Genomic DNA, 14,294 nt, shown 5'->3' with positions numbered 1-14,294 from the left:
TACAAACACACACAATGGTCCAGGTCAACCTGATCTACCATTGGATACAAACACACACAATCGTCCAGGTCAACCTGATCTACCATTGGATACAAACACACACAATGGTCCAGGTCAACCTGATCTACCATTGGATACAAACACACACAATGGTCCAGGTCTACCTGATCTACCATTGGATACAAACACACAATCGTCCAGGTCAACCTGATCTACCACTGGATACAAACACACACCATCATCCAGGTCAACCTGATCTACCATTGGATACAAACACACACAATCGTCCAGGTCAACCTGATCTACCATTGGATACAAACACACAATCGTCAAGGTCAACCTGATCTACCATTGGATACAAACACACACAATCGTCCAGGTCAACCTGATCTACCATTGGATACAAACACACACAATCGTCCAGGTCAGCCTGATCTACCATTGGATACAAACACACACAATCGTCCAGGTCAGCCTGATCTACCATTAGATAGAAACACACACAATTGTCCAGGTCAACCTGATCGACCATTGGATACAAACACACACAATGGTCCAGGTCAACCTGATCTACCATTGGATACAAACACACACAATCGTCCAGGTCAACCTGATGTATCATTGGATACAAACACACACAATCGTCAAGGTCAACCTGATCTACCATTGGATACAAACACACACAATCGTCCAGGTCAACCTGATCTACCATTGGATACAAACACACACAATGGTCCAGGTCAACCTGATCTACCATTGGATACAAACACACACAATCGTCCAGGTCAACCTGATCTACCATTGGATACAAACACACACAATCGTCCAGGTCAGCCTGATCTACCATTGGATACAAACACACACAATCGCCCAGGTCAGCCTGATCTACCATTGGATACAAACACACTGTCGTCCAGGTCAACCTGATCTACCACTGGATACAAACACACACAATCGCCCAGGTCAACCTGATCTACCATTGGATACAAACACACACAATCGCCCAGGTCAACCTGATCTACCATTGGATACAAACACACACAATCGCCCAGGTCAACCTGATCTACCATTGGATACAAACACACACAATCGTCCAGGTCAACCTGATCTACCATTGGATACAAACACACACAATCGTCCAGGTCAACCTGATCTACCATTGGATACAAACACACACAATCGTCCAGGTCAACCTGATCTACCATTGGATACAAACACACACAATCGTCCAGGTCAACCTGATCTACCATTGGATACAAACACACACAATGGTCCAGGTCAACCTGATCTACCATTGGATACAAACACACACAATCGTCCAGGTCTACCTGATCTACCATTGGATACAAACACACACAATCGTCCAGGTCTACCTGATCTACCATTGGATACAAACACACACAATCGTCCAGGTCTACCTGATCTACCATTGGATACAAACACACACAATCGTCCAGGTCAACCTGATCTACCATTGGATACAAACACACACAATCATCCAGGTCAACCTGATCTACCATTGGATACAAACACACACAATCGTCCAGGTCAACCTGATCTACCATTGGATACAAACACACACAATCGTCAAGGTCAACCTGATCTACCATTGGATACAAACACACACAATCGTCCAGGTCAACCTGATCTACCATTGGATACAAACACACACAATCGTCCAGGTCAACCTGATCTACCATTGGATACAAACACACACAATCGTCCAGGTCAACCTGATCTACCATTGGATACAAACACACACAATCGTCCAGGTCAACCTGATCTACCATTGGATACAAACACACACAATCGTCCAGGTCAACCTGATCTACCATTGGATACAAACACACACAATCGTCCAGGTCAACCTGATCTACCATTGGATACAAACACACACAATCGTCCAGGTCAACCTGATCTACCATTGGATACAAACACACACAATCGTCCAGGTCAACCTGATCTACCATTGGATACAAACACACACAATCGTCCAGGTCAACCTGATCTACCATTGGATACAAACACACACAATCGTCCAGGTCAACCTGATCTACCATTGGATACAAACACACACAATCGTCCAGGTCAACCTGATCTACCATTGAGTCTCACATCCAGGATAAGCTGCTTTGGACCAGTTCAAGCTGGGAAAACCCAGGGGGTTAAATTAGAGATCAGTGAGCAACCACTGGCCCTGCGGTTTCAGAAATTCAAAATGTAAACATCCACAACAGACAAATGAACAGACAACATGAAGCTACATCGGTGTGGGAGATGATTGTTTTTCCCAAAGAGTACTCCAGCTACACCATGGCGTGTCAGCTGGATATTGGACGAAAGTCCGAAGTGATGTAAGTCTCACATGTTTACCCCTTTGTGAAACCCACAAGCACAGGGATGGTGCTGATACACCCAGAAATATAATCCTTGTATATAACCATGATTGTAAGATTCTGGTGGGTACAAGGAAGGCAACCCTGCATGCTGTCACAAACAGCCGACTCCCAGTAGTACTGCAGTACTACCATTCAAAAAAAGTTGGGGAGAGTCCATTTTGCGAGCATACCACTAGTCAATACCAATGCATATGAGAAAAAGTAATATATATCCATACAGATGAACCATTTCCAAAGGAATTGAATAAATTGTAACATTTTCCCTTAATTTCTCTTCTTCATCTGTTTCCTCCTTGGCTTCATCATTTGCATTTTATCAATCTTGTAAATCCAATATCTCCTATAAATATATTTATATATTACCCAGGAGGGAACTCCTTGAGGCCAGCGTGATCCGTTTTAGACCAAACCCTGAAGTTGTGAGTCATCTTCCAAGCCTGAACAAAGCTAGTGCCATAATCATCTAGAAGTTTGGTATCTGAAAAATACAGTAAGGGTTTTACATTAAAACTAATGAAAAGGTGTAGCTAAATCTACTGTAAGAACAAATAATTTCTTTCATTACAGTACATGAATATTTCTTATGATTTTGTTTTGTTTATTTTGTTGTTTAACACTGCACTCAGCAATATTCCAGCATATGGTGTAATATGTAAATAACAGAGTCTGGACCAGACAATCCAGTGATCAACAGCATGAGCATCAATTTACACAATTGGGATGTGTCAACTAAGTCAACGAACCTGACCACACGATCGGTCACCTTTTACGACAAGCATGGGTTACTGAATGATTACCGGGATCTTCAAGGGTTAATATTTCTTATGAAAAATTTGGTACAATGAATAGTATTGTGAGTCACTCAGGATGGAATACATAATATTCTGCAACCACTCTATACATCTGTGTGTAATGGATGCACACTTTTATGCTGAATATAACCATGCACTTACCCCAAGCTACACACAATAGCAGTAGCATGGGTGTGGTTGTATAACAGTATTTCAGCTTCAAATGGAGGAAGTACAATATGGTGTAGGATTTGCCCCGATAAAAGTGAATTAGGCATTTCATTACTTTACTGACTTAAAACAATATGTGCATTTCCTTATTATCATAATACATGCTTTCCAGTTGCCAAACTGAGATAGTTTAATCTCACTTTGAACAAATAAAATATGTTCTTATCTCAGATGCATTTTCCTACACATACAAGTAACACTCGATAGGACTTATGAAAGACTTGTCATATCCTGGAGAAATGACTAGTGGTCATTGTTTATCGTTCAAAGACGACTGCAGTGAGATTTAACCATGACCAAGAGTAATTTATTTCTCTAATGAGATATTGACAATGTTTAAAACCTCTTCACAGATGTTTTTCAAGTTCAACAAATACTTTCCCACATTCATTTAACGATGACACCCCTCACACAATATCGCAATGTTGGATAAGCTACCACGTTTGAATCTCCAGAAATGACTTCATATTATGTAAATGTTTTATTGTGGAATACACCTTGTTTCTTTATTCATTTTCTTTGTGATTGTTGGCGTAGCTATCTCATACTTGTTTATAACTGAATCTTGCATCTCTCCCTTAACCATGCATCCCTCCTCAAATCTTGCATCTTCCCTGAATTTTGTATCCCTCCCTGAATCGTGCATCCCATCCCTCTCTGAATCTTGCATCCCTCCCTGAATCGTGCATCCCTCCCTCAACCCTCCCTTAACCAATCCCTGAATTGCATCCTTCCCTGAATCATGCATCTTCCTGAATCATGCATCCATCCCTCCCTGAATCATGCATCCTTCCCTGAATCGTGCATCCTTCCCTGAACCATGCATCTCTCCTGAACCATGCATCTTCCCTCCATGCATCCTTCCCTGAACCATGCATCCTTCCCTGAATCTTGCATCCCTCCATGAATCTTACATCCCTCCCTGAATCTTGCATCCCTCGCTGAATCGTGCATCCCTCCCTGCATCTTGCATCCCTCCCTGAACCGTGCATCCCTCCCTGAATCATGCATCCTTCCCTGAACCATGCATCTCTCCCTGAATCATGCATCCCTCCCTGAATCTTGCATCCCTCCCTGAACCGTGCATCCCTCCCTGAATCATGCATCCCTCCCTGAACCGTGCATCCCTCCCTGAATCTTACATCCCTCCCTGAACCGTGCATCCTTCCCTGAATCATGCATCCCTCCCTGAACCGTGCATCCCTCCCTGAATCATGCATCCTTCCCTGAACCATGCATCTCTCCCTGAATCTTGCATCCCTCCATGAATCTTGCATCCATCCCTGAATCTAGCATACCTCCCTGAATCTTGCATCCCTCCCTGAATTGTGCATCCCTCCCTGAATCTTGCATCCCATCCCTCCATCTTGCATCCCTCTCTGAACCATGCATCCCTCCCTGAATCTTGCATTCCTCCCTGAATCTTGCATCCCTCCCTGAATTGTGCATCCCTCCCTGAATCTTGCATCCCATCCAACTCTGAATCTTGCATTCCATCCCTCCCTGCATCTTGCATCCCTCCCTGAATCTTGCATCCCGTCCTGAATCTTACATCCCTCCCTGAACCATGCATCCCTCCCTGAATCTTGCATCCATCCCTGAATCGTGCACCCCACTCTGAATCTTACATCCATCCCTCCCTGCATCTTGCATCCCTCCATGAATCTTGCATCCCTCCCTGAATCTTGCATTCCATCCCACTCTGAATCTTGCATCCCTCCCTGCATCTTGCATCCCTCCCTGAATCTTGCATCCCTCACTGAATCTTGCATCCCTCTCTAAACCTTGTCTGTTTGCCTGATACTCACCATCACTGATGACAGAAGCCAGGAGAGTCTGCAGGTAGAGGCGGAACTGAGCACGGATCCACTCGTCTCCACCCTCCCACTCTGGAAAGGAGACTATCACATTGCCAATAAGGATCAACAATAGTGCACATAGGGTAAGCAGACAGGGTGGGTGGGACTGAGTTTTGTGGACAGGGTGGGGTGAACAGAGTCGGTGGGACTGCGTGGGGTGGACTGTGTGGGGTAGGCAGGGTGTGCCAACTGGACGGAATTTCTCTGCTTGAACTTGAATAAGGCATCTAGGATTAACGATGTATTGGCGTTTGGTCAGTGTTTCGCAAGTATCAAGAATTTTATTTCAGTGAGTTAGTGAGAGTTAGTGAGTGAGTGAGTGAATGAGTGAGGAGTGAGTGAGGACTGCGTGAGCGAGTTAGTTATCTTAGTTGACTAAATATTCAGCAAACACATTTCAGAGACATGAATAAATGAACAGACACATCACCAGCCACTAGTGTTAGCACTTACAAATTACCAATAAATTAATGTTACAGAAAATAAAACTGTAATAAGCATGATACAATGTGTGATTGTTTATATGTCCTTTGATATACACAACCCCCGAGATGAACCATCCTCTATGAGTATATATCTACGAGTTAGATCATAGTAAAGTCAAGAGTGACTGTTGTTAACAGCATCAGTTCTGGTTCAAGCTGCTGCCGAAAAGCACGAACACCAAATTCATGTCTTCACAGTGCAATGGTATACAACCTGACAGTCCACACTCAATAACCAGTTACTCTCCAGAGGAGGACTAGGTACCATATTGTCCTGACCATATTTACATAGGTGACAGACATGGGCTATGGGGAATCTATTCCTCCCACTAATCCCACAGGACAAGCATGGGGTATTTACATAGGTGACATACATGGGCTACGGGGAACCTATTCCTCCGACTAATCCCACAGGAGGACAAGCATGGGGTACTGGGGACCTATTCCTCCCAGTTATCCCACAGGAGGACAAGTATGGGGCACTGGGGACCTATTCCTCCCAGTTATCCCACTGGAGGACAAGTATGGGGCACTGGGGACCTATTCCTTCCCTGTGTTCAGGGTTATTGAGGAACATAGTTCACACAAAACCTATAAATTACAGAGGATGTGGAATGACATTCTCAAAAGCATTTGGTATATTTCCTAAAGGCTGTCATGATAGCCAACAGAATGTAACTGTAACACCTGCCCCATACCTGTCCCGTCCAGGTAGATGTCATTCTTGTCCTCCACAACCATCTTCACTAGGTAGTCCGCAAAGCGGAGATCAGCTGTTGTCAGGTGAAGGAGCCGCTGAAGCTCCTTGTCCATGATTTCCACCTTGCCGTCAGCAATCTGCAAGAAGAAACACAGGTTACCACTGCCAGAGACTGTTAATATAATGTCCACCTTGACGTCAGCAATCTGCAAGAAGAAACACAGGTTACCACTGCCAGAGACTGTTAATATAATGTCCATCTTGCCGTCAGCAATCTGCAAGAAGAAACACAGGTTACCACTGCCAGAGACTGTTAATATAATGTCCATCTTGCCGTCAGCAATCTGCAAGAAGAAACACAGGTTACCACTGCCAGAGACTGTTAATATAATGTCCATCTTGCGTCCAGCAATCTGCAAGAAGAAACACAGGTTACCACTGCCAGAGACTGTTAATATAATGTCCATCTTGCGTCAGCAATCTGCAAGAAGAAACACAGGTTACCACTGCCTGAGACTGTTAATATAATGTCCATCTTGCCGCCAGCAATCTGCAAGCAGAAACACAGGTTACCACTGCCAGAGACTGTTAATATAATGTCCACCTTGCCGCCAGCAATCTGCAAGAAGAAACACAGGTTACCACTGCCAGAGACTGTTAATATAATGTCCATCTTGCCGTCAGCAATCTGCAAGAAGAAACACAGGTTACCACTGCCAGAGACTGTTAATATAATGTCCATCTTGCCGCCAGCAATCTGCAAGAAGAAACACAGGTTACCACTGCCAGAGACTGTTAATATAATGTCCATCTTGCCGTCAGCAATCTGCAAGAAGAAACACAGGTTACCACTGCCAGAGACTGTTAATATAATGTCCACCTTGCCGCCAGCAATCTGCAAGAAGAAACACAGGTTACCACTGCCAGAGACTGTTAATATAATGTCCATCTTGCCGTCAGCAATCTGCAAGAAGAAACACAGGTTACCACTGCCAGAGACTGTTAATATAATGTCCACCTTGCCGTCAGCGTCAGCAATCTGCAAGAAGAAACACAGGTTACCACTGCCAGAGACTGTTAATATAATGTCCATCTTGCCGTCAGCAATCTGCAAGAAGAAACACAGGTTACCACTGCCAGAGACTGTTAATATAATGTCCACCTTGCCGTCAGCAATCTGCAAGAAGAAACACAGGTTACCACTGCCAGAGACTGTTTATATAATGTCCACCTTGCCGTCAGCAATCTGCAAGCAGAAACACAGGTTACCACTGCCAGAGACTGTTAATATAATGTCCATCTTGCCGTCAGCAATCTGCAAGAAGAAACACAGGTTACCACTGCCAGAGACTGTTAATATAATGTCCATCTTGCCGTCAGCAATCTGCAAGAAGAAACACAGGTTACCACTGCCAGAGACTGTTAATATAATGTCCATCTTGCCGTCAGCAATCTGCAAGAAGAAACACAGGTTACCACTGCCAGAGACTGTTAATATAATGTCCACCTTGCAGTTTGCCACATGGATCACCGCCTCCCATTGCCAGACAGTGATAGCATAACGTCCACCTTGCCCTCAGCAATTTGCTCCATTGACCATAGTTTATTATACCTCTGTCTCATCTCCACAATGACGTCAATCAGGGACCTCCTCTATTTAAAAACTATATTGGTGGCTCGCATCAAGACGAAGAGGGACTAAGAGTCACCTCCACAAGATGAAGAGTCACCTCCACAATGACATCAATCAGGGACCTCCTCTATTTAAACACTATATTGGTGGCTCGTATCAAGATGATGACTCACCTCCACAATGACGTCAATCAGGGACCTCCTCTATTTAAACACTATATTGGTGGCTCGTATCAAGATGAAGACTCACCTCCACAATGACGTCAATCAGGGACCTCCTCTGTTTAAACAGTATATTGGTGGCTCCTATTACGAAGCTCCTGATGTTGACGTCCTGCAGAATGTCATGGTACTGTAGACTCAAGTATGGGTGGCAGACACTGCCCTGGAATCACACACAGACAAATGACATCACACACATGGACATGAAGACCTAATAACTTGAGTCCAGTAACCCTCACTTGACTATTAGCATCATGTATAATGAGTGAGTGAGTATAGTTTTATGCTGATCTTAGCACCAGACTCAAGAAATGGGCTTCACACATTGTACCCATGTTGGGAATCGAACCCGGGTCTTCATTGTCACAAGCGAACACTTTAACCACTAGGTTACCCACTGCCCCCATTCTAAAAGAGATTTTAGTGGCACTATACAGATAGTCTTATGAAAGGCGTCTCAAGCATCTAAGGCACAAATGATCAGATATGTAGATATAGCCTTATCTAGCAATTAATCCTTTCTCACACACACACGATTTGGACTTGTGGCATGATGAAATATCATATGGGTACAATGCATCCCTATAGGACAAAGCATGTTTTCCTTGGGGCATCAAAAAGAAATCCAAGTACAAGCAAGTAAAAGATTCAAGAATTACTTTACTTGATGTTTGAACTGTTCTTACCTACCTCTCTCACAAAAAGAAATTTCATAATGAACTGTAAGCTTATCAAATTATATGTGAAAAAAACATTTGTTCATTAGACAATGTCGTTCTTTTCACATTTTCTCTAGGAACAGCTTTGTCCTGTTGATAGTCAATAGTGTGCAGCCAGTGACTCAAGGATGGGATCTGACAGTTACCTTTGTGAAAACAGCAAGAGGAAAACCATAGTCATCCTGTTGAATCAGAGACTCTTCTCTTGACATCGGCTTCATCTCGATCTGACCCAGTGGTTTCCCTTTTCCTTTTATGTGTAAATTCCCAAAGGCAGCAGTAAGTTTGTGTTTCAGAGCAGCAGCCTTTGCACCTGGGCTACCATGGCGACCGGACCGACGGGTTACAGTTTTATCAGAGGGAACGCTTCCCGTATCACTATCTGACACTGAAATCTTTTCATCCGAACTACATTCCTTCTCCACCATTAATCCAGTGGCAGATGCAGATGCAGATGCAGATGCAGATGCAGAACCAACATTAGCTGGGTTATCTCCCTTGGAATCGGCGCCATCTTTGATTTCTGGTTCATGCTCAATAGACAAGAGAACACGGTCATCTTCCCATGAGAAACAATCTTCCCTGTCTATTCTACTAATACTCTCAGGAGAATCTAGGTCCTCAAAGCTGTCGGTCTTCCTGAGAGCGGGTACACTCTCCTTGTCATCCAGTGAAAGTGGCAGGTCTCTCCTGGGGTCTTGAGTAGGGCTTTCAGGGCTACTTGCCAGTTCAACCTCGCGTGAGTATTCCTCCATTTTCTCTGAACTATTTGGCATTGTAATTCCAGTCTGGACAGCCTCTATCTGGGTTATGCTGGGCATGTGCTGTAGAGGGCTGTCCTCTTTGCTATATACGATCGCACCCTTATCTTTTGGGCTTCCAAATGCTGTAAAAGTTTCTTCATCTTGCAAACTTTCTTGAATATCACATGAATCACTTGGATCATCTTTAGATGAACCTTCACCTTCACCCTTATGCTTGGAAAGGTTATGACCTTTACAAAGGTCATGTACTTTTGACAGATCATGAACCTTGGCATGATCATGAACTTTTGGATGGTCCTCAACAGAGGAGCATCTTATTGGTTTTGAGCTCTTTACCTGATCACGGTCAGCAGCCAGTTTGAGCTGTTGATTCTCAGAGTTTTTCAAAGCCTTCGACCTCTGTCCATCCAAAGATTGCACTTGCCCATGAAATGAGTTTTGAATATCTTTATCATTGTCATACACAGTTCCATCCAAGACCAGACTACCATCCCTCGGTATAGTTGGCGACTGAGGCTCTACACTGTTACTGCGTTTTATAGGTTCATTCATCATATGCATTGTAATGTCAGACATGTTTTTAACATCCTTCTCCGAAGAGTATCTGACCTCCAGGAAAGACTCATTCTCATCCACCTCATCGTCTAGAGATGCCATGCCTAGTGTGGGCGACAGTTCCCGAAACTGTTTCATTACAGACTCATCCAAACCAAACTCCACCATATCTGCAAAGTGATATCGACAATGAGGACAGGTCAAAGAAACAGTTGCAATGACTAAAACCAACGTCTTTGACAAACATGTATAAAATGATTACAAAAGGATATTCATAATGTGTACTATGGTCACTTTGTTAAAGCATACTCAAAGCACTAACCATTTCCACCAAAGTCAATGGATTGGTGTGCTTCTGTCTCAGCTTGCGGGTTAACTGCCACATTATCACCTCATACTTCCGGGTACCCATTTACCAAAGGGTGAAAATAATTCTAAAAAGAATCAAACTGTCATCTATGCAACTTTCTTCCACAAACGACTTAGCTTAACTTCTGACTTGTGACCTGAGCGCTGTACACAGGACCATGTGTTGACAGCACATCACAAAAAGTGAGTGAGTGAATACCAGCTTTTAAGATGCTTCTAGAGTATTACAGCAGCACCACAAGGACTGTAGCCATTTATCTGAGATTATCCTCATGGGGTTTCAGGGTCAGGATTGGTTCCCAGGTCTTGTGTTTGTAGCAACGGGTAATATAATATCATATAGCCATTGTGTGTCATTGTCACCATGGTAACCTTACAATGAGGGCAGTAGCTCATCGTGTCAATGACGGCTCTGCCTAACCAAGACTTGACTGTTAATTGCTGACTATGGCCATGGGTTAAAATTGGTCTTCAGTAACCCATGCTTGTTGTAAGAGATGACTAATGGGTGATCAGGCTCGCTTACTTGGTTGACACATGTCATCGTATCCCAATTGCATAGATTGATGCTCACGTTGTTGATCACTGGATTGTCTGGTCCAGGCTTGATTATTTACAGACTGCCGCCATACAGCTGGACTATTTCTGAATGCTGTGTTACACAACCAACTAACCAACCAACCAACCAACCAACCAACCAACCAACCAACCAACCAACCAACCAACCAACCAACCAACCAACCAACCAACCAACCAACCAACCAACCATGGCCATGCACTAACAAACACATACATGCCAGTGATACAAAGCACATATTTCTGTTAATCAACTTGTTTATGAACTTACTTGGAAAGAGTGACAATACAGAGAGCAAAGTGCCACTCAGGTTTTCTACCGGCGAGCCAAAGAACAAAATCTGAAACAGAACATATGAGGCGTTGATTTGAATATGACCTTGAGAATCCTCAGGGAAAGATAAGCATTTTAACCTGTGGGTTTTCTTCTGTAACTTGAGTCAAGTTAATCACTTTTTCATTTTATGTCATAATCCATGAACATGTTCATGGAAGTCAAGTTAGGAGTTTCTCACTGGTTTGAGTTTTGATGCTGCTGGATGGATCTCCCTCATAAATTACTGGATGTTGTCACTCGAGTAGTACCGACTGACTGAGTTTGGTTTTACGCTGCTTTTAGCAATATTCCAGCAACATCACGGCGGGGACACCAGAAATGGGCTTCACGCATTGTACCCATGTGGGGATTCGAACCCGGGTCTTCGGCGTGACGAGCCAACACTTTAACCATTAGGCTACCCCACCGCCCCCACACGAGTAGTATTTGTTGATACAGTGCAATATTTTGTCATGGAATGTTTATATGCTTAGTTTCATAGTTTGCTAAGTTGGGGTGACACGACTGAGGGAATATTTTGCTTAACCTGATGCTAGCAGAACTCCAAAATGCCAAATCTTCACATAATATACTACCCATCAAAAGTTTAGACTTGCTTAAATCAATCACTATATGTTATGTATGTATATATGGTTACAATGAAGATGAATTTCTCCACTAATTTGGGGAAACATCTGCAAACCTTATGCAGATTAATTGCATCAAATTGCTGAAAAGCATGTGCAAATATCGTGTATGTGAACAGCTGCATTTTGATAAAAAAATTGCCATTTTTCACCGAGTTTCATCATTTATTGAACACATGACAATAAACTTTTCAACGTCATGAATTTGTTTTACAATACATCAGCTCATGTATAAACAGTATCTTTAAACTGTATGGATTATTTTACAAAATCTAGTTCAGAACAGTTGACTGAAGTAAGTGGCTACATTTGATATTTTTATACTTATCCTGACTCATGATCTTTTGCTTATCTCCCTTTTCTTTTCGAATGGTAGTAGAACACTTGAATCCCTTGAAGTTCCCAAAGAGGACGTAAAAATACACTCACCCACGAGTTACCTCCCTTTTGCCCTTTCCTGTGCAAATAGTCATGTGACCAGCCTTACTTGTCACTCTCTCTTGAATTTCTGCCCATGCACTTGGATCTACTGTGAAATCCGAAGTGTTTCCAGCGGGGAGGTTGGGAGGTTGGGAGGTTGGGAGTCAGGATAAGTATAAAAATATCAATTTTACTTGAAAAATTACATATTTTTTCTTATCCTGACTCGTGATGTTTTTCTTATAGAATCCGACGGATTAGTGGTGGGTCAAGCCACTTCGTGGATTCATCAGCTGTCCTTAGATACGTCCTGTATCCCCCCATAGGAACTGCGAAACGGCATTTCTGTGATCCTATTCTTCCAACTTCCATTATAACTCGGGGGGACCACTTTCTTGTCTTACTTCAGTCTCAGACAACTTGAATCATGTTGATTCATGTGGCTACAGATAAACTAGCATCTTCTTATTACTAGATATCTTATAACAACCCATAGATTATGATAAGATCTTTATCATAAATGAGTTGCGACCCCTTCACGTACATGTAAGATCTTTACCCGTACAGGATCTTTAATCACTCATGTTAGCCTAGACTGTGCGCATGGAGTTTCAAACTAATACTTTTCCTTAGCAAAAGTTATCAACAAGTCAACGTGATAAAGGGTGAGATTTTCCAACTCAGCGCCTTTGAGGAACCGTTAGTTGCTGTGCTACAACAAGAGGCCCAAATTGGTGAATGCCTCAGACGTCTTCAGTGGCTATGTCTCGGAGGTAGTGGTTGGCAACACCGTGTCCGACTTCCAAAAGCAGCCCTCCATAATTGCAGATATAGAGCAATTTCCATCCAGACTGACTGACTGAGTTTGGTTTTACGACGATTTTAGCAATATTCCAGCAACATCACGGCGGGGAACACCAGAAATGGGCTTCACACATTGTACCCATGTGGGGATTCGAACCCGGGTCTTCGGTGTGACGAGCCAACGCTTTAACCACTAGGCTACCCCACCGCCCCTCCATCCAGAGCCAGTGCTGACGCCAGTGCTCTGACTTCATGTGGGTTGGAAGCTCTAGGAGGTTCTAGTCCTCTCATCCAGAACGATATCGTCGTTCTTGAGACTTCTGCTGAAGTCTCTGTTGATAATGGGATGAACAGGCGCTTGAATTTTCGTCTCCTTGTCTTAGTCTTTTGAAGATATATCTTCAGGGCTCTGACCGGACACAAGGATAAGTTCTCTATATCCTCTGGTCCAAGGATTGTAGCTAGCGCTGGTACGTGGAACTGTCTATCTGGCTGACCAGGTAGTTGGTTCTTGGCAATGAAGTCCCATCGAAGTCCTAGATGAACTGCAGCGTTTTGCCCCGTGTCAAATCTGGTTCGACCAAAGTCCAGCGCATGCATCTCTGATATTCGAGCTGCCGTGGCTAGTGCAAGCAGGAACAGAGTCTTCTGTGACAGCAGCTCGAGGGTAGTCTGGTCTAGAGGTTCGAAGGCATCACTCGTAAGATAACGTAGAATTACATTCAGATCCGAGGCCGGAGCTCTGAACTTCTTTGCTGGTCCTCCAGTTTAAAAGATCTCAGCAGAGCAAGTAATTCTGGTACTT

General features: G+C 43.5%; 1 protein-coding gene across 1 annotated transcript in view; it reads right to left on the bottom strand.

Moving 5' to 3' along the window:
• LOC124274320 (late secretory pathway protein AVL9 homolog) overlaps positions 1-14,294 on the bottom strand; it is a 38,338-nt gene that overhangs the window by 10,842 nt on the left and 13,202 nt on the right. The window contains exons 7-12 of the mRNA XM_046709677.1: positions 11,574-11,643; positions 9,185-10,527; positions 8,348-8,482; positions 6,464-6,602; positions 5,230-5,310; positions 2,763-2,877 (exon numbers count right to left, since the gene is read on the bottom strand). Of these exons, the coding sequence (XP_046565633.1) occupies positions 2,763-2,877; positions 5,230-5,310; positions 6,464-6,602; positions 8,348-8,482; positions 9,185-10,527; positions 11,574-11,643 (1,883 nt within the window). The remainder of the gene's footprint in view (positions 1-2,762; positions 2,878-5,229; positions 5,311-6,463; positions 6,603-8,347; positions 8,483-9,184; positions 10,528-11,573; positions 11,644-14,294) is intronic.

This window comes from Haliotis rubra, unplaced genomic scaffold (assembly GCF_003918875.1).
Source record: "Haliotis rubra isolate DU_JTF1 unplaced genomic scaffold, ASM391887v1 Scf104, whole genome shotgun sequence".
NCBI lineage: Eukaryota > Metazoa > Mollusca > Gastropoda > Lepetellida > Haliotidae > Haliotis > Haliotis rubra.
The sequence above is the reverse complement of the archived record's forward strand: the minus strand, read 5'-3'. Positions and strand labels throughout refer to the sequence as shown.